The sequence below is a fragment of the Dicentrarchus labrax genome, unplaced genomic scaffold (genome assembly GCF_905237075.1).
Source record: "Dicentrarchus labrax unplaced genomic scaffold, dlabrax2021, whole genome shotgun sequence".
Lineage (NCBI taxonomy): Eukaryota > Metazoa > Chordata > Actinopteri > Moronidae > Dicentrarchus > Dicentrarchus labrax.
The window spans coordinates 15,937,145-15,962,090 of NW_026136701.1; the positions used below are offsets into that span (position 1 = coordinate 15,937,145).

General features: G+C 39.2%; 3 protein-coding genes across 6 annotated transcripts in view; 1 reads left to right on the forward strand and 2 right to left on the reverse strand.

Annotated features, from left to right (window-relative positions):
• The window catches only part of LOC127369228 (adhesion G protein-coupled receptor L2), a 128,512-nt gene extending 113,238 nt beyond the window's left edge, over positions 1 to 15,274 (reverse strand). Inside the window, exons 1-3 of one of the 4 annotated variants that reach the window (XM_051410367.1) lie at positions 15,176 to 15,274; positions 13,324 to 14,092; positions 6,598 to 6,678 (exon numbers count right to left, since the gene is read on the reverse strand). The gene's annotated coding sequence lies outside the window, so the exon portion shown is untranslated. Of the gene's footprint in view, positions 1 to 6,597; positions 6,783 to 13,323; positions 14,093 to 14,768 lie in introns of those variants that run through there. The other 3 variants (XM_051410372.1, XM_051410382.1, XM_051410393.1) reach the window with 3 other exon arrangements.
• Positions 15,275 to 15,330: 56 nt separating this feature from the next.
• efcab14 (EF-hand calcium binding domain 14) lies at positions 15,331 to 23,515 on the forward strand. The gene is made up of 9 exons (XM_051410541.1): positions 15,331 to 16,083; positions 17,074 to 17,222; positions 17,365 to 17,510; positions 18,196 to 18,294; positions 18,408 to 18,515; positions 20,201 to 20,353; positions 20,672 to 20,780; positions 20,869 to 21,000; positions 21,916 to 23,515. Exons 1-9 carry the CDS (start codon positions 15,908 to 15,910, stop codon positions 22,092 to 22,094), a joined length of 1,251 nt encoding a protein of 416 aa, XP_051266501.1. The 5' UTR covers positions 15,331 to 15,907; the 3' UTR covers positions 22,095 to 23,515.
• znf830 (zinc finger protein 830) lies at positions 23,103 to 24,885 on the reverse strand. The gene has a single exon (XM_051410553.1). The coding sequence runs from the start codon at positions 24,817 to 24,819 to the stop codon at positions 23,770 to 23,772; it is 1,050 nt and encodes a 349-aa protein (XP_051266513.1). The 5' UTR covers positions 24,820 to 24,885; the 3' UTR covers positions 23,103 to 23,769.
• Between the last annotated feature and the right edge of the window lie 61 nt (positions 24,886 to 24,946).

The following is a 24,946-nucleotide window of genomic DNA, read 5'->3' on the forward strand; positions in this document are numbered from 1 at the left end:
CAGTAAAAGCTAATCAAAGAAGATAAAAATATCTCATTGGAAAAGAAAATTACTTAGAAGTTCACAGACATTTAGCTTCTGACTTAATAACATTATTTTTATCTTCAAGTGTATGTCTCTTGTCTTCATCGATTGGAATGATCTATTTTCTCATATTGTAAAAGAAATTTTGAGTTGCATTAACTAGCTGACTTTGTTAGCATTAGGTTGCTGCCAGCCACTGCAGTGATGCTCCAGCAGTATGCAGTAAGTATATGGATAATAAACTCTGCATGCAGCGACGGGTGTAGTTTTATGACGAAGGTTAGGTTCAGCTAGCTAGACAGCTGAAAATGGTGCTTCTTGACTGCTCCACTGATGTTACACCCACCCACACACCCACACACACCCACACACACCCACATACCCTGGACCAATCACTGCTCTGGGAATACATGGATACACCCATCTTATCAACATGCTTCAGGAAAATTAGGAGTAAATGGGGGATCTTGCATGGGGAAAACAGGGAATAGAGGGACAAAAATTGAAGCTAGTGAAAGATAAATTATTTATTTTATTGGTAAAGGAAAGGAAAGACTTTTTACGCTCCATTTTAATTATTTAACCACCAATATTATGCCATATGTAATTATATAATAATAATTATATATATTGCTGTATTCAGTCATATCGCATTTTGTCAGTTTTGGGGCTCTAAAGAAAGCTCTTGGATTTTGTCAAATTAAATCCAAATATTTGTGCTACTTAATACTAGCAGAGTGGTCACTTGCACAGAATGACTTCTCCCTGGGTTATCTATTGTGTTAAGTCATGTGGTGCATTCTGGATGGCTAGCTTGCCCCCATCTGTTAGAGCCTTGCAGACCCCCATCAAAATATTATGATGTTTTTAAAATCAAAATTGCATGGTTATCACCGGCTGTGACACAGACAGACGGGTAATTCATTTTGTCAATTCCTGGACCCAATTATCTGATTATGCATTATGTTTTTCTTGTCTGACTCTATTGAGTGCGCTATAGAATTAGACCCACCAACGAGTGTTATTTTCTCTCGCTGGCACACAGGACTGTCGCTTGGATTTTTCTTGCAGTGGGAATTAGCAGAAGCAGCAGGTACTTGCACACCATATTGCCCCAGACAGGCAGGTTATGTTTTCCTAACCTCTTGTTTTTAAGCACCATACAGTGTGACAAAATTCTTCGGCTCTAGATATCCACAGCAAGTGATCCGCAGAAAGTAGGTAAGAACAGTAGCAGCATGGCTCCATGGTTTTGCAAAAACACTGCCCAGTTTTACTTTTTGAGACTGACCTATCAATATGAATTTCATTTTATATAATAAACTGAGCACCTAGGGCTGTTTCTGCACTGATTATACAGTAGACCCCGAGTGTTACCAGATGCCTATTATAGGAATTATGTTACTGTGAAAAAGACATGCGGTGACAACATGCAGCGATATGGATTTTTACATAGGGTCTGCACTCATAGCCGTTAAATAGACCACCTCAGTTGTGTTAACAAGAGATGTGACACTAATATCAGTCAATTGGACCGCGTTGTTATGCTATGCTCATCATGTTCCAGCTCTTTGTGGCCGAAGTGTACCTCCTTGACTTGCTAAACGATGTTAAGTGGCGTTGTGCACATTGCTGCAGAGCATCCCAACGCAGTTTACAGCACTGGCAGTGGTATATCTAAGTGCCCAAATGTTTATCCAAACACAGCACGATGGGTGGGACAAACTAGAGGGTGTGAAGTGACAAATGTGTTGTGTCATTACCAGCATGACATGTAACACAGCAGTGGCACGGTGCGGTGTGAATTATACAGCAGCAAGACGTTTAAGAACGTAAGCAGAGCAGGGATTATGGCGCGCAGTCCTGTATCGCCTGAAACACGAGTGTCAAAAGATATTTCAGTCACAATTATTGTTGTTTTTGTTACCACTGTTTTAAAACTCTGAGTTATTATTAACTCTCTGGCTTATGATTATGTCAATCACACAAAAAATGATTGACATAATCCTTCACTTTAGTGGAAAAATTTATATTTGTGTGGATAAGCCATTAGCATCAGGGTCAGGACTTTGAATGAATTAACAATACTGACAAAATTCAATATTGCAATATTTTTGACTTAACACCCTGACATCAATAATATGACATATCTTGGGTATGGCTATTTGTAATTTGGCACTTGGTTTGTAACGAATAAGGAAAATACATTTAGAGAATTTAATCATTTCACAGTATTTAAGACCAAGGAAAGCTAATTCTAATCAAAGTCTCATATCATAATATCAGTAATATCTGTGCTCTCTGTGTTACACAATACTCAGCAACCGCAAACTGCAGCCTCCAAAATGACTATAAAGTTGAATTAACACCTCTCTAAAACAGTTTCAACAAAAACTGCACATTATAAGCTTCATGTAGGATTTATTGAAGGGCTGTTAGATTGCATTAGCTACTATACTTGTAACTAAAATACTTAGTCTATATTTACATAATTATGGACAAGAGCAAAATCTAGCAACTGTCTGCAGTTGTAAATCAGTATGTTTTTATATGAAAAAATATGATTTTATGTCCTATAATGTTATAGTCTTCTTTTAATAAATTATTGAATTAATATAGTGTAAATATACAGTATGTCACTGCCCTAATGAACACATGTGCACATTACCTTTGTATTGAAGTACAACTACTATTAATATCACAGATATGTTTTTATGGACTGTGTAACCCACTGAAAGCTACAGTAGATGAACTCGAATGAATTTAGAGGCTTTAGACTGAAGTCTGTCATAAGGGCTTGAAGTGTTTAACTGTGAGAGAACAAAAGGTTATTTTGTCTATTTTTGGAAGGTTTTATTTATAATATAAATGTTAACTAGGAGACAAAGGAAGGAGGCACAGAAGAAAAAAAAAATTAACCATCTTCTCATCTTTTTTCTTCTTCTTCTTTCTCATCAAGCAAAGGTTAACCTTCATCTGTGGCTAAAAGGAGGTTACAGCAGAAGTATGCACCATCACTGAAGAGACAATTAGGTTTATGACGTTGGTAGAAAATTACAAAACTTTATCCAAAAAAAGAAGAAAAAAAAAGGTCTGACATTCTTTTGGCTTCCCTGTCAATTTGCATTAGGTGTGTGATCTGTACTCTGAGCCTAACTTTGAACACAAGCTGAGAAGCAGCTTGTAACCCTGAGCGACAGGGAGCAGTCTCACTGTAGCCTATATGAAGGAAGTATAAAATCTCAGATCTCACTTGTGAAAGCTTTCCTAAATTTAGGTCTAGCGGCCATCGTTCACCCTCCAATCAATTTGAAATAGTCAAGCACATCCAACCCTCTGACCAACACCTGAATGGTAAACGCTTCTTGGTGCAGTTTGCTGCCACTACTGCAATTTGAGACAGAGAAAAGAATTCACTTGCTTTGCCAACTTTTGTGCCACTTTGCCCCCAGAATAGTGACAACAGTGTAGAAACATTGACAGCAGCAGCAGCAGCAGCAGTAACAGTGGTTGTATTTCTAAAACAGACAAATTAATGCTTAACACTGCACCTGCTACTTTTACACTCCTGTGGCAGTGTTAAATTGAATCAGCATGACTGTACATTTCGGACCATGCAGAGGAATTAATGATTTTTTATTTCCCCTCCTGTGAAGAAAAAGCTCTCTCTTTATGCTAGGTTTCTCTGTATTGTTTCCAATGAGTGGGATTTCCGTGGAGTTCAAGGTTTCTTGTACTTGATTCTTGGGAAAGTGCGCAATCTGCAGAAGTACATGAGGTGAAAAATGAAAGAAATGCGTACATGTCAGAGCATTAAGCCCACGTCAGAAAAGGGCTATGGTGTTATCACATTAGCAATATAGAAAAATAAACTGTGACTGCTGCAGATAATAAAAAAACTAAACTTACATTATTTATATACAGTATTATCCAAGTTATCAAATAAGTTACTATTATAAGTAATAAGATTACTGCAATTCATGAATCGCATACAGAAATACTAAATAATAAGATGTACAGTGTCTCTTGGCACCGACATATGGCACCGGCTTGTTCCTCTCATAGAAAATGAATGTAGCTTCCGTTGGTTTATGAATTCGTCCAAGGCCATGTACTTACTATATGATCAACTCAAATAATCCCCACTTCACTTTCATACACTTACAAACATTGAAAATATATATATACACACATATATATATATATATATATATATATATATATATATATATATAAAAATTACAGTCCATCTACATTGCACTGCTTAGTGATGTTCATTATTTCCCTGTTTCCATTAATCATGTTCAGTATACCTTTATAAATAATTACACTGACTAATATCCAGTCGATTAAAAAGACTAAAAACTAATTAACTGCATTTTTGTGTATTAAAAAAATGTATTGCTTATTTACTGCAAATAATAGAAGCAGCACAAAAAGACATTGTTCACGTGTACTGTGTTTTCAATCTACATTGGAAATGTAACTAAATTATCAATTAAATAATCATATTGGATATCCATAAAACAATCTTTCCAGCCTAACTGGTGTTTTGTTTTTATGCTGATTTCATGGAATATCGGCAGAAGATTGGCAGAGTTCTTGCAATTCCGGCAACAGGATGTCAAACAAAGGCAGAAGTTGAGATGGTGCTTGGCAGGAGATTCTCCATTTCTGCTGGTATTATAGACAAATTAGATACGCCGCAGGCCTACTTTTTCCCCCTATGGAAATGACCCGCATAGTGTAATTTAGGAAACATGCAGTGGACGGCATAAACGCTCCACCTTCTCTCATAATCCCTCCTGCTGAAGATTTTCAGGGCCCACTGAGAGAACTGTCTGCACTCACACGCGGCAATAAGGTTTCTATTCAGAGCCACTGTCGCTGTGTTGTTCATTGTTTAATGGATGTTTTTCTTTTAATCCACTGAAGAAGACATGTTAGCACTTGAGTTGAAATGAGGCCGGCTCTAAAGTTTTTTTATGTTAAGCGAATTCCAAGGATAGCAGTTTTATCAAGAAATATATTACCTCTTAAATTGACTACAACTTCATTTCGTCATAATTCTAAAAAGGATAGTTTCTGATTTAAAGAAATAAGAGCAGTGAATAGAAGGAATAGATATCGCACTAAGCAGAGCTCATTATTGTGTGGGTCTTTATTTAGCAGGAGATAACTCCAGCAGGGTGGGTGCTCAGGCTAATAACTATTTCAAGTCCCAATAAAGCCCAAACATCTGATATGACTTAGGGAGCAGATAGAGACTTGGCAAGGGAGCTCGTACAAAATGCTGGAACCCTTTTGTTTGAGCCATCCTGCTACAAAATCCCCACAGACATACATAATCACCTTTCCCTCATTTTATTTATTTATGTCTTATTAATGTTTGCGGATGGCACCAATGCCAAATCACTCACTCTGCAGGCAGTGATTTACCGTATGTAAATATGGCAAGAGAGCGATTTCTGCAGCTCTGCCAACATCTTCATCAATCAAAGCTTTTATTACCTGGATTTGATAATAGGGCAAATGTGGGAATAGTTTAGTTTTTTTGGCAATCATCCATGACATTTGGCTACTCTGTCTGGTCCTTTTTAAGCAAATAAACATGTGTTTGAGTCAGTTGACTAATTACTTCAATTGCAAAATTTGGACTGAGTTAACCTTGAACATTTCTTAGCTGGAATGTACTCCAAACACTAGATTGCAAGTAAATCCTTTGCACATGGCGAGCAACACAGGCCAGTGATTTAGAAACGGCACAAAGTCCTCTTTGATAATAACATTTCTTAGATCATTTTTCACACTCAGGCTATTTATTAAGGTCATTAAATATTTTCAGGATGCCTTAGGAGCTGCCAAGGTGTTTGGCGACATTTACTTACAATCTAGATTTAATAACAACAAATTAGGTAGTAGGTTGTGTTTTTTTTATTCATTTATTTTTTTTTTATCATTCAGCTTCAGTTAGAGTGGGATTCAGAATGTGCATTTTACCACTAGAAATACGGGCTTCAGAAAAACATTAAATTCCACATAAGTCCTTGGCAGTAATGTGCTCTATGCATCTACAAACTGTTGACGACCTTCAGCTCTATACGGACGTATTTTATTTAATTAAGATCACCTCACATCTGTCACTACCACATCCTCCACTAACCAGTCAAAATGGTGCTCCTTTGTCTCGAGAATATCTTCAAATCCATTGTAAACAGGCTCTTACATGAGCCACAGGTATCCTGCAACAGGGCACACTTGTCTTAGTGGAAGGCTGCACACACATTATCAGCCCTAATCCTCTTATTTCCTCTCTCCTTTTAAAAATTTGTCTTTCCTCTCGACCTCATCAGAGGAGGTAGTATTTCTATACTACATGCCGTCTGGCAGCTGCTGCAAGCTCTCACTTCATTTTGCGGGGGCTCCATGAACCTCAAGGTCCAGAGAAACACAAATAACACATGCTGCCGAAAATACTGAATATCTTTTTCCATGTGCTGCTCGTCTGTGTTATAGGCTGAATCACAAAAAAGATCTGGCTGACGGAGAATGCTTTGAAGGTTTTAGTCATACCCAAATGTGCTGGTTTTCTTCTCATGCGCCTCGTCAAGGTTTCTCCCCTGTGCGTCTGGATCGTAGATGCTGGGAGAGGATCTGGTACAAAGAGAATTGCAGATCAACTTCAGCTTGACAGTAGATGAATACAGCCAAACACAAAGAGCCTAAACAGCGTTGCCTGCACCTCAACATAAGTAAGAAGCACATTTCATTTAGCATCCAATGCACTGAGGAGAGACTATGCTTGTACATAACAAATACTTTCAAATTCCCCTTTTGTTTTCTTGACATTATCTAAAAAAAACCAAAACAATTATACTTTGCTCTTCCTCAACTGGGACACATCGTTGTTACCCCGCAATAATCAGGAACAGCTATGAGAATATCATTAGCTGCATTACACCATTCATGAAAGTGAATCGCTTTTACAGACAACGAATCAGAGGCGCACATGGCTATGGTTTGCAGTACAAAGCAAGCAGACGAGGCTTTGCAGAATTAAGCGACACTGAGGGCGCTGCTGTGATTGTCCTTGCCAGGCATGATGGTTCCAGTATCTCATAAACAGACACCCCTCCTGCGCTTTTCATGCATTGGACAGCCCGCAACACTCCAGTCAGCACTGGTTCCGAGGGCAAAAAAAGAAAACAGCTCATTAATGGCCGAGATCGAGGGAGGCTAGCAGGAATCGAGCAAGTGAAAGGACTGACCACAAACAAGCAAATAACAGCACAGTACGGCATTCAGACAGAGAAACCGCATGATGTTGGAGACAAGCTTAAAATGTCTGTGTGATATTTTTTTTTTTCTCCCCCAAACACAGCTGTGTCAGTTTCTGAAACTTAGATGACGATCAGAAGGCAAAACAATCTATTTTTGCCACTTCATGTTTGCTTACACGGAAGGAAACGCGAACTGGCCTGCTTTCTCTCTCTTCTAACTAACCCATAAAATTTCCACAACTGAAGCTTAAATGTTGCAAGATCATCTTTTATCTTTTTGAAAATATGATAAAAAAAGCACAAAATTACTGGGTTTACACCTGCTATTTAGATGTTTTCTTGAATAATTCCAGGCTAAACTGCAGTAAATGATGCGTAAACACTGTAATAAGACTAAAATTATTCCATGACCATGTGTATGGATGTGATTAGACCATTAGCTCGGTGCAGTTGTAACACTCTCAGTTTCCCCAATCAGGTGCAGGCTGCATTAACACTGAGCAGATGTTCCTGTTAGTTCAAACCCCACATGTGTAAAATCTTGAAGTCTTGTGAACGCAACGGGCACTCTAACATCTAACTACCAGAATTTTAAGCATTATGAATCCTGAGTGTAATATTTTAAATTCTCACACTTACACGTTTTGTGATAGAGTTAATAGAATTATTAAAATTATATTAGGATGGTTAGACTCTAGAGGGAACAAGCACATGATTGTGTCATACTGACATTACAAAGCAGTTAATATATACACATTTTATTTTGCATGTTAAAGTCACACACTCAGATCTGTTCAAATGTGTATAATTATAAGTGATCTGCAGGGACTTTAAACAATATGTGCACAACAAATTTATCACTCATTCTTTGAAGTTAATGTTAAACAGTACAGTGGTGAAAAGTAACTAAGTACATTTACTGATGTACTGTACTTGAGTACAATTTGGAAGTACTTTACTTGAGCATTTCTATTTTCCTACTTTATACTTTTAATCCGCTGTTTAATTGACAGCTTTCATTTCTAATTACTTTGCAGATTCTTAGATGCAGATTATTAATACAAAATATAAATGATTAAATCAGCAGTGATATTTGAGTAATTAGTAATAGTATTATTAGAGATTAAGCTACTCGGCAGTAATTGAAATTAGTCCCACTTTAATCAGCTGCCACATTAAAGCGATGCTTATATGTTAATGCATCAATATTGTTACACATTATACAATATTCTGAAAAGGTTTATTCTCCAAAATGAGTACTTTTAGTACTGTAAGCATATTTTGATGCTAATACTTATGTGCTTTAACTTGAGTAAAATTTTGAATACAGAACTCTCTTAAACAACTACTCAAGAAGACTGCCCTGTCTCTCCCTCCCTCCCACACACACACACACACACACACACACACACACACACACACACACACACACACACACACACACACACACACACACACACACACACACACACACACACACACACACACACACACACACACACACACAATCCAGTTTATGCAACTGCCAATACAACTTACAAATTACAGTGTGTGGGATAGGATGTCACATTTCACTCCCTGTCTTTGAGGAAAAAAATAACTCCCGCTGTATTTGCCTTGGAGATGTTTTTTTTTTTTTAACCACTCAGTGTGAAACAGACAGATGTAAGCCCTTAATTGTAGATTTTGAGGAAAACTCTAGAAAGAGGAATTGAATAAGCAAGGACATATGGGCAGAATTATCAAAAGTGATACAACCATCAAACATCTAGCATTATAATAAAACTACAAGAAGTCCAAACTCAGAATTTCCATCTCTGATAACAGCAGCTACAGCAAATGCATAGCTGCATTTCACAGCGCAAAACCCATCAGCCCATGTCACAGATGAGCTGCAGTAAAGGGAGTCTGGTCTGCTGCAAGCTGGATGTGCTTAATAAAATAGCCGCTGTGTTAGAGAAATCTAGGCCAGAGCAGTATTTCTGTTTACCACAATTTACCCTCACCATGCACTCTGAGGGGTTTCTTGGAAAAACAGGTACAATATTCGCAAAATCCCATTCCACCTTATTAAAAAAAGTTAACACTGTTTCCCTGAGTGTCAATCTGCAGATATGCCGCCATCAATAAAATCAGTTCCCTCTCTGTCATGCTTTAATCACTCACATAAACAGTTTTTAATCAAATCTGCAAAACTTCAATGAATCTTTCCTCTTCAGATGCTCCAAGTCCCCTCTCGCCCCCATTTTCTGATGATCAACTTTTCTTTTCTCCTTCCTCTGTTGTCTTTTCTTCCTCTTCTGCCCTCTCTTGTCTATGCTGCAAATCAGTAAACTTGCTTGAAACCATTTACAAAAAGGAAAAAAAAAAAATTTGATTATGTGGATTTGAATTGTCTCTTCTTCGTTTCTTTTCTGCTCCTCAGCAAATAACAGAAAACCCGAAGAAGATACCTAGTGCACAGAAGACATTACCAGGAAAATGAAGGGCCTATTTCACAGACATGGATTAAACTAATCCTGGTCTAATACAGTGAAAAAGAGAACTTTGGCTGTCTGTCTGTGAAACCAATCCTTAAATCTCATTGAATTTAAAATGTCTGATTTTTTTTTGCTTCATACTCATATTACACAATATGGGAGACCTATCAGTACCGCTGCCTTATTAACAGCATTGAGCTTCCATGTTGATTTACATAAACATGTTTACGAGTGATTTAAGGGGCAAAAGATTTACGATGAACAATAAACTGCGATGGCCCTTGAATTTACTGCGCCTTCGGTTTGAACCTTCCACAAAATTTCAATCAAAGTAGGCCGTTTGATTTTTTTCCCCCTCTCTCACCCTTTTCATTTGCTTAATATATTAATCTATTCCCTTTTATCCATTTCAGATTATATCAGACCTTTGCTGTATCACTGCAGTGGCGTCCTCTACAGTTAAGTGTCGCCACTGTGTGATTTCTGGCAGAAGACAGAGAATTAATCGCTAAATCATGATGTTCCTGTCCACTGCATGTTCTTTTTTACTTTTAAGGCATTTGACTGACACTTCTACACAAGAGGGAGTTACAATGAAAGCTGCAAATAGTTGTCAAACTGTCATCTCCCTCTCACGCCTTTGCTTTTACACTGAAAATATTTCCAGGCCACCAACAATGGCGAATGTTACAATCACGTTAATTATTAATGATTACATGATCTAAAATGCATTTTGCTGCCTAAACATAGCTGACTGTGTATATATGTGGCTAATGTTGAGTCTTGCAGTGTGTAAAATATTAAGATGTATGAGCCCTTTACAGTCACCAGACCTCCTGTAGTGCAGTCGAAGCTACGGCACAGAATTTATCAATGATGACTGCTGTGCTGGATATGAAAAATATTTGCATTGCTGCCATTAGACTGAGCCAAGCCAGTGATTCTGAGCTCTTCTGTCCTTGACACAAGTGTTGCCTTCATGCAGCATGTCTAGGATTGTTTGATGTGAGAACATTGCCCCCTGCTGATTCCCTTTTGTACACTATCACAGGACTCCATGAGTCAGGCTGACTGACAAGACATGTGGGATGGGGGTCACTCAAATGATACAGAGCAATCACTCTTAGCTTTGACAACTTTGTTTTTGGTTCACTCTACTCTTATGTCACAACTCTGGTGTGAGCAGCAAATGTATCATGTTCTGGATAGGCTTTTGTTATATGATTGGACTCCCAACACCAACGCGGTTGGAGAAATCACATAGAATAAAGTTTGAGCGGTCTAAATAATTCACTCATATTCTAAATAAATATTCATTACGTAACAAAAACAACACTAATTGATTCAGCGCACCCTTATCCTCACCGCTGCATTAAAGCCCATGAAACTTCAAATCTTAAGTAATAGTCTATTACATTAAATATTCATGGCTAAATAAGCAACATTCAAAGTTCAAGTTTTTTTTTTTGGGGAGGGGGGGTTAAAGCATTTTTAAGTTTAACACTTGAAAACTCAGAAAATCTGTTCCATCAGGACTGTGCGGGTGTGGTTTTATCAGATTTGATTGACAGCTGCCTGACAGCAAAGGCAAACAACTCCTGAACTGTCATCACCTTTAGATTCAAACATTTCTGAATCCTGACTGACTCCAACTGAGCCCCGCCTGCTTCAAGCCAGTGAGAAGAGCACAGAAAAAATAGACAGATAATTAAACTGAATTGACACTTAAAGCGTATATATACAAAATTCACTGCCGTTAGATGTTGCACTAAAGCACCAGCATCTCAGACCACAACAAATGGTTGTCCACTAAAAGTGCTTGTTTTTGCCACTGACAGGCTCAAGTTGTTATTCTAGGTGTCTGACAACATAGTAGTAAGGATCCCTACAAAGATGGACCTTTTTGTTCTAGAGTAGGATCCTTTTCGCCGATATATATTGCTATTGCTCGCCACCAGACAAAAGCGGAAATTTTACCTCGCCTATCATCGTAACCTAAACTTCCTTGAAACAGGAGAGAAACAAAATAAAACTCACTAAAACCATCTTTGTTACTCTTTCCACTGTTTCAACAATCACCAGTTCTGCTTTGGTCGAAATAAATCCTTCATTCACTGACGCAGATGAGAAAACAAACTGCTGTTTCAGTTGCTTGACTCAAAGCCAACATTGTGGGACTCACACGCACGAACATGCACACAAACAACGAGAGCAGCTCGGGGACCAAACACACACAGACGTCATTCTCTGCTCAGGAAGATGTTACGCCACCATATCTGTACATGGCAAATAGTTGTGCTGCTATATTAATGTTCTAAATCTCATACAACCTGTCAACCTGTAGCCTGTGTCATTATTTCTGTACGTTGATTTTTAAACAAGATATCAGTGTCAATCTCGCTTGCCGCCATTTTTCTGTTGCCAGTTTTCATAGATGTAGCTAAGGTGGCTAGCTAGTTATCTATGACACCCCAATGCTTAATCCCGTCCACAAAGTTCTGATCTGTTGACTGTTCCTCCAACCAATAAAGAGCTGAAGCGAAACTGGAACCTCTGTTCTGTTCCAGAAATAAGAAATCCTCATTCAAAATCCCACTGACATTTGTAATGACTCTCAGAAATAACAAATACAGCCCTGGAACAAAGCCGTTCTCAACAGTACAGCGTAAGGCTTGTTCGTATTTCAGATAGATCAATACTAGCTGGTTAGTTACTAGTTAAATAGTGAAAAATACTGTAATATTGTTTATTCAATAGTTATGTTTATTAGCTTCCCATATGCCCTAGACTGGCTATGTGTCACAGCTCACAAAGTAAATGTTTAACTTCATTAAAATCATTAAGGTTTCAGTTTCATAAAGAAATGTAGTGGAGGATGCCAAAATAAAAAACAAAACTTTGGGATAAAATTGTGTGTTTGTGTATATCTCCTTTCTTTATAGTAAGAAAGTAACTAAGAAAATCTGCTTGAGGGTCTTTAATGATATAAAAGAGGGAACAATAACTGTCAATGAAAGCTGAACAGGGCTTGTGCTTTACTGTAAATTATGTGTGTGCAGATGGTTGCTGTCAGAGATAAAGTTCATAAGTTCAAGCATGTGTCACATTTCTAAATAACATGTGTGTCCCATCTCATCTGTCAGGCAGCATATACTATATTTCATGAGGAATTTTTCACATCTACTAGTGGAGTCATCCAACATAATGGTTCAAAGATTCAAAATAAACTGGAAAAAAACGCCTGGTGAGAGAATTTGGTATTCTAACAGCAGCCCTGCTTCCAAATGATGATAATCTGTATTCACACAGTCTGCCATGTCAGATGAAAGCCTTCAATTAGCACTCAATTCTATTCAGTATTTCCTATCATGCCACCACTATTTACATTCTCTGTCAGCACCCGAGGCTGCTCCCTGCCCGACAGTTGCAGGAATCACTCCTGGTGAGAATATGAGAAACCCTGCTGTGAACAAAGTGCGAAAAAACAAGTGTTTTGTAGTAATCAGAGTCGTGGGCTTCTAATGCCTGACGCTCCCTACCTCGTGGCTGTAGATGTGAGGAGCCATAAGTTGAAGTGTCATCCTTTCAGTCTTAACCCTGGATGAAAAACTGAGACACCAGCGAGGAGATGAAACACCTCTGATGCTTTGATTTGCAGCCTCACGCTGGCGGGGGTCTGCACAGGCCCTCAGCGTGATGCTTGTCCCCTCACCAGGTGTTCTTACTGAAGATGAGCCGATGATTGAATTTTGCTCTGCTACCTACATGACACCGCTGGAGCCACAGTAAATGCATTCAAAACAATACAGTAGCTGCCTCCCAGTTTAATGCACTTAAATAACAGGGCAAGCACATCAGTCTGACTAAGGCTTAAGCTATAATAACATTAGCTTCGTATTTGTGTGGGTGGCATCATGCTATTATTGTGAACTGACAAGCACTGCCTTGAGAAATTCTTTTCTGAGGATAATAAAGCATCAGCAGTGGGCCTCATCTCTTGCAACTCAATAACAAAACTCATACTGAGATGCCGAGGAGCATCTCAGATCCTTTGTGTGTTTGTAAATTGGTCCAGTGTGGAGATTTTCATTCAGTGTCATTATTATTAGTATTGTACTGTGGTAGTATGGGGGTCCAGGCACATAAAGGAACATATTTTCAAAGCCAAAAGCAGGTCAGTGGGAGTCCGTTTTCAATGAAAAAGAGTTAAAGGCCAGTCTGCAGCAACCCTGCTACTACTCGAGCCATGTGTCTTGCTGGGTCAGCCCAATAGCACTCCAGGTCAGCGGGATTTCTGGAGGACCCCTGCTGGAGGAGGCGAATTGAAACAAAAAATTAAATCCTGTTTCATGGAACGTGGTGCATTTTTGAAAATATTATGTAAACACCAAAACACACTTACATACAGATGACACAGGAAGGAGGGATAACATGTAGATATAACAATATACGAGGAACAAATGTGCAAATTAAAGCTACAACGAGGATTAATTGAATCATTGGTTAGTTTAAATGTACTGAAAATAAACTAACATGACTTTTCATTAGTGATTCATTGTTAAGGTCGTTTATCAATGCCAGGACTCGATTTTTTTCTCTGGTTGTAAACAAAAAAAATTTCATTATCGACTAATAAGAAACCCAAAGATTGGTGGATAATGAAAATAACAACATGTTTTATCCCTTGTAAAAATGGCTCTGATACGACTGATAATGTAGTAGGAATAATCAGGCAATCATTAAGAATATATTCCAATATTGATATTTAAGGTACAATAAGGTAAACATGCTAAATCCCATATAAAATAATAAAAATGATGTTCCGATCAATAACAACTGCTATGTATGAAATTAAATCAAAACAATGACATGATAAGATCATATTATTATTATATATTGTTCACCATCAGTCCATAAAATATAAAACACACCTTGAAAAAACAAATACTGCAAATAGAAAATATATATTAACAATAAAGATTACCTGCTTTTCCTCTGGATTATTTCACTGGACCTTGAAATTAGCCTCATGATTAAACCCCCTTCCAAAAAGACCTTTCTCCTGGATACTGAAAGCTTAGTGCAAAACACTGAACACACTCACATGAGGTGTGTAACTTCTCAATTAAATTAACTTTGAAAGAGGAAAATCATTTAAAATTGACATAGGGACTGACTGTGGGTTGTTTGGCTTTATGACAACTCTCCAGTCTTTTCTCCAGCACAGCCAAGTTTAGCTCAATACCAATATATATCTAGCATTCTTTCGTACAAATGCTAATTCTTGTGCACGGTTGTACACCGGAAACCCTTCTCATCGTCCTTTACTAGTTCAACCGAACATGTTTTTCACCGATATCTGCACTGTATGCTTTCGCTAATTCTACTTACTTAGCGTACATTGTTCTCGACTCTGTGCTGGGTGCTGCAGCGATGTGAACTAGCAGTCGGCGGCGGGCGGTGTTGTGCTCTGTGTCGCTCCCGGACAGATTAGAGCACAGGAAGTTGCAGCTGCTGTTTGCACCAATCAGCTGTGAGGTTACTCGCACGCCCTGCCCAAACAATACAGGCAACCAGGACAGATCGCTGGAAATACAGTGCGGCACATTTAGACTTTTATAACACACACAGGTTTTATTTTTGTTTGTCAATACAAATACTTTGTTTCTCCTTTTTTTGTTTCTAAAATAAGCGCCGTCGAGGTATTTTTTTAAACCTTGCTGAGATGATGTGGTAGCACAGTAACGAAAGCCAGCCCTTGTTAGCTACCGTTAGCAAGGTGTCAGATGCTAGCTGGGTTAGCTAATGTATGCTATGTGTGATAAACCGGCAGCTAGTGGGAAAAGTTGTTTTAGAGAAGCCCTTTTTGGGGTCGAGTAACGTTATACCGATCGGCTGTTGAACGTTTTTGTATATTACGTGTACGTAAACAAGGCAACCAACCGGAAAAGTCCGATGTGTTTATCCGTCAGCAACCTTGCGTGGTTGAAATCCAAGCTAGCAAGACAACATTAGGTTAGCTTAGCTGCTACATAAACGACAACATCCACCAAACTGGACAAAACTTTGGATTTAGTCGGTTTTAAATCGGGCTCGGCGGGTTCGCTGACCCCCCAGAAGAAGATGAAGAAGAGGAAGGAGTTAAATGCCCTGATCGGACTCGGGGACAGCAAGAGAAAGAAGACCAAAAAGGGGTCCGGTCACCGACTTCTCCGAACCGAGCCGCCGGACTCAGAGTCCGACTCGAGCTCGGACGACGACGAGTTCAACAACCTGAGCAGCGGAGCTAACTTTGGGAAGTAAGTAATAAGTTAAGTAACGTTTTGTGGTTTGTGTTGTTGTTGTTTTTGCTGTCGTTCAATTTCCGAATATCAAGTGAAAGTAAACTGGTTAAGATGGTTAAAAGAATTGGCTTTAACAACAACAGCCTCTTCTATGATAGTTATGGGTTGTTGTTGTTGTTGTTGTTGTGTAAGATGTGTTGTATTCTGTGTTTGTTGTTGTGGTATCTGTTGTCGGTGTGGTTTCTTTTTTGTATGTCTTGTATAGATGCCAATTGAATAGCATCTAAACGGAAGTGTTTGTGTAAGAACAAAAAAAAAAAAAGGAACAACAGTGACCTCCCATCAACTGTGTGAATTCAGTATATCTGCCATGACTGTGATTTAAAATATGGTTTAATTGTGTTTTATTTTATTGTTGATTGTTTTTCTCTGTATATTACTGTATTGCCATTGTAAAGAGTATTGGCTTGTCAGCACATTGAAACCAGAGTACTTTTATTCTTCACTTAAATGTGCTGAAGAATTACAGTGAAACATCTTAAATCTTGAATCAGAGATTGTGTTCTTCAGCAACATACGCTCTGAGACTGAAAGCCCATGTTCCTCTGCCCCTGGTGTACATGACCTATATTGTAGTCAATGTAGTTTCATTGTGCAGCGTTTAAAAGATAAATATAAATATTGCCATATAAATCCAGTTGCTCTTCATCTGTGCTCAGATTAAAGCAAAGAATGACATATCTTGCACATTAAGAAGACAGTTAGGCTTTTTTCTGTAACTTGATGCCAAATTAGAAATAATCAATACTACATTCAGCATTGAGTGTGATTGATATGATGATATAATATTCTAGCAGCTCATATGTTGAAGCGCCAACATTTTTCAGTAATCCTTATAATTCCCATGACAGAGCATGCAGTCTTCTGAAAATATCTTCTTCTTTAATAATGAAAGAGGCCGTGCAGTTGTAATGTCTAACATTACCATGTTTCTTCCCTTCACAGAAGAAGCTACACGCAGTGCTGCAATGTGTGCTACCCCTTGTTTCTGTTCATCATACTGGCTGCCTGCGTTATGGCCTGTGCTGGACTCATATGGATGCAGATTGCTTTGAAAGAAGATCTAGATGCAATGAAAGAAAAGCTGCGCAGCAGTAAGACTCACTGTCACTCATGCACACACCTTGTGATGCTCATAAAAAGCTCACTGCACCTTGGAAACATAAACCTGTTATATCCCAGTTGCACAGCGATCCATTCCTTTGTCTTTAACATATTGTAATGTGTTTGTAACAGTGGAATCCAGCCAGAAGGTCTCATCAAGTGAAATACCGAAACTAAGTGAGGACCTGAAAAACAAGGAGAGAAAGCTTGATGACATTGAAAACGGGGACAAGGGGTTGAGCAAGCTCTGGTCTAACTTAACAGAAATGAACAGAAAGGTCAGTTGTTTTCATCACTCAGAGGTTTTGAAGCCACGTTAACGTTCACACTATCAGTACCAACAGTAACCAGAGCTCAGTGTTGGAGAATATCTAGAGTTTCAGTGTTGGTCTAACTAAGAATTGTGTTACAGTAGTAATACAAAAAAAAAAATTCCAACGGTAATAGTAAGCACAGACATTTTTTTCTTGGCATTAACTTGCATACTAAGGTAATGCTGCACAAACTAAGAATGCTGCAACAACAGTGTAGACCAAATGCAGTGAACAAAGTCTCCTTACCTTTCAGCAATTAGAGTACTAGAATACGAGCTGAGCAAGTATGCATTTTTCTTTGTGTCGCTAGATCTTCTTACTCTCTGTTCAAGATTATTCTTATTCTGAAATGAGAACTATAGCTGGTAACAGACGACTTGCTGGTTGTGACAACTAAACACTGGTATCAGTTTCACATACAGTATTTTAAAAACAGACAGCTTTGTACTGCTCCTGCTGCACAACAGTTTCCCTCAGGACAAATACAGTTCTAAAGATCTTATCTTAAGTTTGTAAACAAGTAAAATATGCAGCATTTTTACTTAACAACCTCCTCTAGAATTGAAATAAATAAAAAATGTGACTTAATAAATTAATAATTCTGTCTTAGACATATAACTGAAGGTGGTGTGTCATTTTACTCCTGTAGATCAGTTTGCTGGATTCTGCTGTAAACCATTTGAAGGCCAACTTGAAATCAGCAGCTGATTTAATCAGCCTTCCCAACACAGTTGAAGAGCTTCAAAAGGTAAAGGCAAAGAAAAATGTATTTAAAAGAGAAATTTGGTTGAGAATCTTTTAATGTTCTATTATTTTGTACTATGTTCATAACTAACCTCTCAGAGTGTTTATCTTTTCTAGAGTGTTGCTACAATTGGCAGCACACTAACGAGTGTGCAGCACGATGTGAAGACTATCCAGGCTGCTCTTGAAAATCAGAAGAAAGATGACGACTTGAAGCAGACAATGGTAACTTCAAGCCAGTAACATTTGAAATACTTTCTTATTTTGACAGTTGGTATGATAACATGTTCAGATTGAATTGGATATCTGGCCGTGCAAACCTAAACGCTCCAAATAGGAATCTTCATGCTTACTTTGAGATCATTGTTTAGGCTTTCGCTTGCACAAGTCTCAGTTTTCCTTCTTTTGTTTAGATCTTTCGTTGTTTATATGTGTTTTTGTCTGTTGGCTTAATTCTAATCTTTATTCTAATAGACTATCCTGCCTTTCACTGCAAACAGTACTTATCACACTGAACACTAGTCACAACTGTTGAGTCATTCTGAGACAAGTAAATGTACACAAACTTGGTGTAAACAAAATGTTAAAGTACACAACAGTTACTCTGCAAGGCCAGATAAAATAAGCCTTACCTTTCAGAATGATTTTTCAAGCTGTATGCTAAACTACTGAACTGTCGATACAGTGTTTTGGGCAGCCGACAAACATCACAGAAGAGTTTGAAGCTGTGTCCCTTCGTAAATAGCATAGGGCGACAAGCTCTAGTATTTCACTTGAGCAAAGCCGATGGATTTTTCATGAGTCAAAGTCGAGGTTGGATTTCACTTATTTTGTGTGACAGCTTGTCTTTTTTTATTTACATCTCTACGGTCAGTGCAAATGTTGCTGGCGGCTGCTTTTCTCATTCATTATTTATGTATGAATGTATGGAGAGCGTGTTTACTTAAAATCTGTTAACAGTACATTTTGCTTAAGTGAATTAGTTGAATAACTTCACGGCGCCAGTGTCTAATATACTCCCTCTCAGTTCCTAGCTGCAGTGGTGTCTTAGTATATTTGTCTCACTCAGAACTGAGGCAAATCTACTTACACGCGGCCAAGATGATTCTGTTGATGAAACGTCGGGTTGATCTGCTTAACTGTGGCACGAATTCAAACAAGAACCCGTGGCGAACTTTGTCACTGCCAGATTCATTTGTTTATTTGTTTACCCAGCATGCATGGATGTTTTCACAGTTCTTGTCAGGCTTACATTGAAAGAGTCGTTGGGTTAAGAAGGTCCTGTCATTTCTTGGAGCCATGCGTTGGCTTTTCATTCATAATACATGATACAAGTGCCAATCTATTTTGGGAGCTTAGATGCTTTAGTTTGCTGAGTAAAACTAGGTCAAAGACAACTGCAGAATATTTTTTCCCCACTTTATTTTTTTAAAGCAGAATAGGATGGCAAATGATGATAAGAAAATAATCACACTTTTACATATTTGTTTTTATGCAGTGACCTCAATAATTATATGGTCATTGATGTATTGCGAGCTGGCTTAGATCTCCATAGTCTTTGGATTTTGAGGTACAGATGCAACCAGCTGCAATTGCCAGCTGGTCCATGACAGGCCTTTGCTTATTTGAATGGAGTTAATGGTTATATCCATCCAGCTGGTGGCAGCAGTTCTGATTGGCTGGTACTGTAGGTCTCAAGTCTACCTGCTTAACCTCCCAGGAGACTGATCTGACAGGACCTGATTGCACATATAAACCTCTATTCATTTAACTCACAATTGATTTTCTTTATGTGCTGCTTTTGTGTGAGAAACTGGGTGCACACAGCTCTTACAAATGTGTTGAAATCTCATAAAACAGCAGTTTTGCAAGATTGTTTACATTGATTTCTTTTCTTTTTTTTGTCATAGGACATAACAGACCTGAGAAAAGCTGTGAGTGAGGCAAACAAGACAGAGGAGCTGCACCATACACAGGCGGATGAGCAGATCCACGTCCTCCTTTCTACAGTTGCAGATCTTCAGCAGAGAGTGTCGTCATTAGAGAACGGATCAAAGCAAAGTGTGAGTCATATGAAGCACCACACTTCTGCTTTGTAAAAGTTCAGCCTTTGCGCAATTGTGATCAGGTTCTTTTTTAACATCTATTTCAACCATTCTCCATTACCTTTAGCTATTAAACTAACTAGTTTCAACATCTCTGCATGCTACCTTGTTTTCATGCTGAATGGGATTTTTTTTTATTCAAATGAGTTGAGCTACTCTACAATCCTTCCACGTATCCCAGAGCAACTGCAGAAGTACCCTAGTTGGGAATCTGTGGCCTAAAGAGTAAAAGACAGCTTAATCCATTTTACATTTCATCTTTAATCTGCTTCACAGTCAAAGGACAATGACGCAGCAGCTCAACTGCCAACCACCAGTAAAAGTCCTGTAACTGAGGGGGTGAACGAAGCTACTACAACCAAAACAACACCTGGGGATATACTAGGTACAGTGTAGGATAAAGCAGTATTACTACAGTGGTTTTATTTGCCTTGTGTTACGTTTTAATGTTTTTTTCTCCTTTATTATCACAGAGATATCCACACCACTGACAGAGCCTCAGACAAGCAGACGTCCACGCTTCTTAACTCCAAACCGCATTAAGAGAAATGCAGGGACAGGATGCCCAAAGAGTGTGATCCTGCCTGGTGTCCGTTCTCTGAAAGGTGCTTTACTACTTCTCCAGAGTTGTATATCTCAGCATTCATTAAAGGAACAGTTTGAGAAAATACACACATTTGCTTTCTTATCAAGATCTGAACCGCTCTAATGCCTGTTCAGTAAATATTTGGCTATAATATATGAAGTCTCCACTGGTTGCACAGTGACGACGAGAGTTACTGATCCAAGCCAAGAAATACTTGGCACAAAAAAGCAGCGTTTGTAAATTTCATCTCTTGTACTGATAAATTAGATGTTTAAAGGCTAGATGTTTGCTCCATTTCCAGTCTCCAGGAATGTAACTACGCTTTGCGGCTACAATTGTGATCGCTCCGCTTAGTGTGTGTGCATTGTCTGAGAATGAGAGGCGACTCAGGCAAAAACCCGGATGAGTTAATAATGCTGTTTGAGAATCCCTCTGCAAGTGTGTCCTCACACAGACAAACAGGCACACGGGGACGCTGCCTTGCTGCATGACATGCTATTGTCGGTCTTCAGGAAACAAGGAAAGCACATGAAAGATTGAGGAGAGACATGGGAGAGTTTCAGTCGCCATTGTTTGAAGTAGACAACGAAACTCAACACAGTGGCATAGAAACCCCACCGCCAACTGGCGTTTTGGTGGTGTTATTTGCAGAGCAAGTATAAATCCTCATAACGGCGAAGGTCACTTGCGTAGGCTCGACACAGAGCCTACGTACAACTATAAATCTTAAAACAGCAGCTAAGCTGTAGCTTCATATTCAACAGACATGAGCGTGGTATCAATTTATCTGCAAGAAAGCGAATAAGTGTATTTTAAAAAATGCTGAACTATTTCTTTAAAGGCTCCAAACTGTATTGTCAATAGTATGGATATTTTAAGTTTTGCCCTCATAGACAAACTTGAATGTTTCTGAATAAAACTATGCTTTTCACAGACTTGGAAGACATCTTCCAGCAGGCCGAGATTGGACGTAATTCACTTGGATTGACCTACCATGGCCTGAGTAAAGTATTTGGAACATCCACTCCCAGTGCTCGTACCATGGAGTGTTTTGACAATGACAGGGACCAGAGGTACTCCCTGATGGAGCTGAGAGCTGCTGTAGGTTTGTGAGCACATTATCACTGACAGCAGTGAACAGTATTGAATACCCAGCGGGGTCTGGGGGTTCGGACATCCCGACCCTTTTCAGTAATTGCTGCACTTTTTGTGAACTGAATATTTATCATACTGATTGTGGAACAATGGCGCTGGCATGCCCCCTACTCACTCCCCCCTTCCCCTGCCCATTTCAACACAACCTCTTTCACAAAACATGAGCTTAAATTTTAAAGTTAATCTACATGAGTACCTGTATGCAGAATATTCAGCTCTTATTTTAGCGAATTCCATGGTTAATGTGAAATAAACCGTGGAAATAGGTGTTGTGAATTATTTTGAATCCTGTTTCCCACCTTCAATTCTCTGACTTGCTGGTTTCCTGCACCTGTGTTTTTGTTTGGTTTAGTTTTTTTCCAACCAATTTGTCTCCTCTTGATGTAACTTTTTATGTGTGTGTGTGTGTATTTAGCTTCTCCAGAGGCTGTAATTGTTAGTCCATTGCAGATGTCCCCAACCATTAACACAAACACCTGGTACAACTCACCTGAACCTTATTTACAGGACCTGAGATAGAATTTTATGAATGTTTACAAATGACTACTAGAAACATTTTTTGTGAGTTTTTAGATGAATTCCTAACTTAAGAGCAAGCAATGGGAGCATTAGAGTGAGGACTTAATGTGTGCTCTTTCCTAAGATAAACAAGTTTCAGATTTTTTTTTTTCTGTTCACTGTTTTCTTCCCCTCATTTATCTTCAGTTAGTTGCTACGTTTTGATTGGAGTCGTGTGTTTAGTCCATCTGTACATTAATCTGTATTTTTGCGGTTTTCAGTTCTACAAGTTCCGAAGGGCTATGAACACTTTGAATCATTCAGAAAGAATTTTGAAGTGGTAACTCGTGAGGCATATGTAGCAATAACAAAATGACATAGATATTGCTTGGTAAAAGATGCAGTAGACAGAAGGCACACCTAGCTCACAATGTGTAACAGGTAGTATAAGAAGCACTGACATCACTCTTTACTTGATTCATTTTATTCCATTTTTATGGGCCTAATAACGGTGTATTTACATAACAGATTTGTCATACTCAAATATTGCTGTATTATGTAAAAATGTATTCAAAACAAATTATCTCGTGAAGGGTCGGGTTGGTAAAATTTACTTTACGGTCTTACTCTCAACCTTGTACATTTTTTAAAAAATCTGTTGTGCTTTGCATGTTGCTTATAATGTAACATGAACCGATTATTTATAAACCTAACATAGTCGACTACTTGTTTTTGCAGGACAATTTGTTAGTTGAGCTCGAAATGTAACAGCTTTGGCCATCATGACATAGATTTTTGATCCATGCTGCTACTGTACATGGGGGATTTTATGAATGTGTTTTTGTGTGAGCACCAATGAATAAAACACACAATTAAAAAGGTTTGATTTGTGGTCCATCTGGTGTTTTAAGTCATGAACTGAGAAACTTTATCTTCCAATGTTTTTTCACCGTTGCATCACATTTAAACCTGTCTGAAATATACAAATGATGTGGTAAAGACAAAACATATTTACAGTTGCTGACAGACAAAAACAATCCTCCTCTTTAGACCTGTTTATATCAGCATTCTGGACAAAACTCAGGTCAGTCACACATGGCTTCTTTCTCACTGATATGATGAGCTTTACAGAAACTTAGGCCAGAGCCCCTTTAGCCCTCCAGTCCCGGGACAAAAGCCCCAGCAGCTCTTCTTCATCCTCCTCTTCCTCCTCCTCCTCCTCATGGCTGGCATCTGTCTCCATATGTTCATCCTTCCTGCGCAGAGGCTTGCTCTTCACCACATCCCGCTTGTCTCTCAGTACCTCCACCCTCTTGTAGCACTCAATTTGTTCATCGATTTCATCAATCTGACGTTCAAGGCGACCCTCCTCGTCGTCCTCCGCCACGATGGCCTCTGATTTCGTGTTCACCTGTCGGATCTCCTTTTGAAACTCTTCCCACTCCTTGTCCATCTGATCTTTGGGGGCGTCGACTTTGCGCACTTTGGCATCTCTTACGGGATCATCGAAGAAGCCCTCCGGCAGTGCCTCGGCTGTGTTATCTTTCTTCTCTGTGCTTTTCTCCTGCACTTCTGCTTTGAGGATGGATCCTGAGTGGGAGATGGCGGGTGTGGATGGGATGGAGCTGTCAAAGAAATCACTTGGCAGCCCTGCAGCTTCACCCTTTTGAGGAGGGGGGTTTGTGCTCCCTGCCTGACCTTCCTCTGCGGCATCTTCTGCATCAGCGTCGTCCTCATCATAAACTCCAGCCAACAGACTCAGACCCGCAGACTTTTGAGCATGCACAGCTTGCTTTTCGGCGGGTTTCTCAAAGAAGTCTCCCGGCAGTCCTGACGCAGACTGGCCCGCAGCCGAGGACGGTTTCGCCTTTTTCCCGTTTACGTCGTCGTTGTCGGGAGCTTTCCTCTTTGCTGGTTGACTCTGCGGTGTTACCGGTTGACTCTTCGCTTCCTTCAGCTCTGCAACTTTCTCTTTGTGCTGCTTCCCCAGAACATGAGCTGGCCACAGCAGTTCCGACTTCACCTGCACATTGCACAGGACGCAGCTGAGATGACCCAGACTGTTGTATTTAGCGAAAGGAGACTCGACGCGCTTCTTGTCCGTTGTTTGCCTTTGTTTCTCTCTCATCAAGCGCCGAAGTTCCTCCTGATTTACAACTTTCTTCCCCTTCTTAGAGGTCGCCATTCTTCAAAACAACGCAGCTTGTTTGCCTGCGATGGAGTGAAGCTGCGTCTCGTATAAATGACGTAAAGCGCGAACTCGCGTTGAGTCGGTTTGCGGAATAGTATCGCGAGATTTAAGCCAAGACGTT

Excerpts from the sequence above, each read along its gene's own strand:
- znf830 (XM_051410553.1), bottom strand. The coding sequence starts at position 24,819 with ATGGCGACCTCTAAGAAGGGGAAGAAAGTTGTAAATCAGGAGGAACTT.
- efcab14 (XM_051410541.1), top strand. The coding sequence starts at position 15,908 with ATGAAGAAGAGGAAGGAGTTAAATGCCCTGATCGGACTCGGGGACAGC. Across the intron at positions 17,223-17,364 it reads GAAAGAAAAGCTGCGCAGCA|TGGAATCCAGCCAGAAGGTC; the intron begins GTAAGACTCACT and ends TGTTTGTAACAG. Across the intron at positions 20,354-20,671 it reads AGAACGGATCAAAGCAAAGT|TCAAAGGACAATGACGCAGC; the intron begins GTGAGTCATATG and ends TCTGCTTCACAG.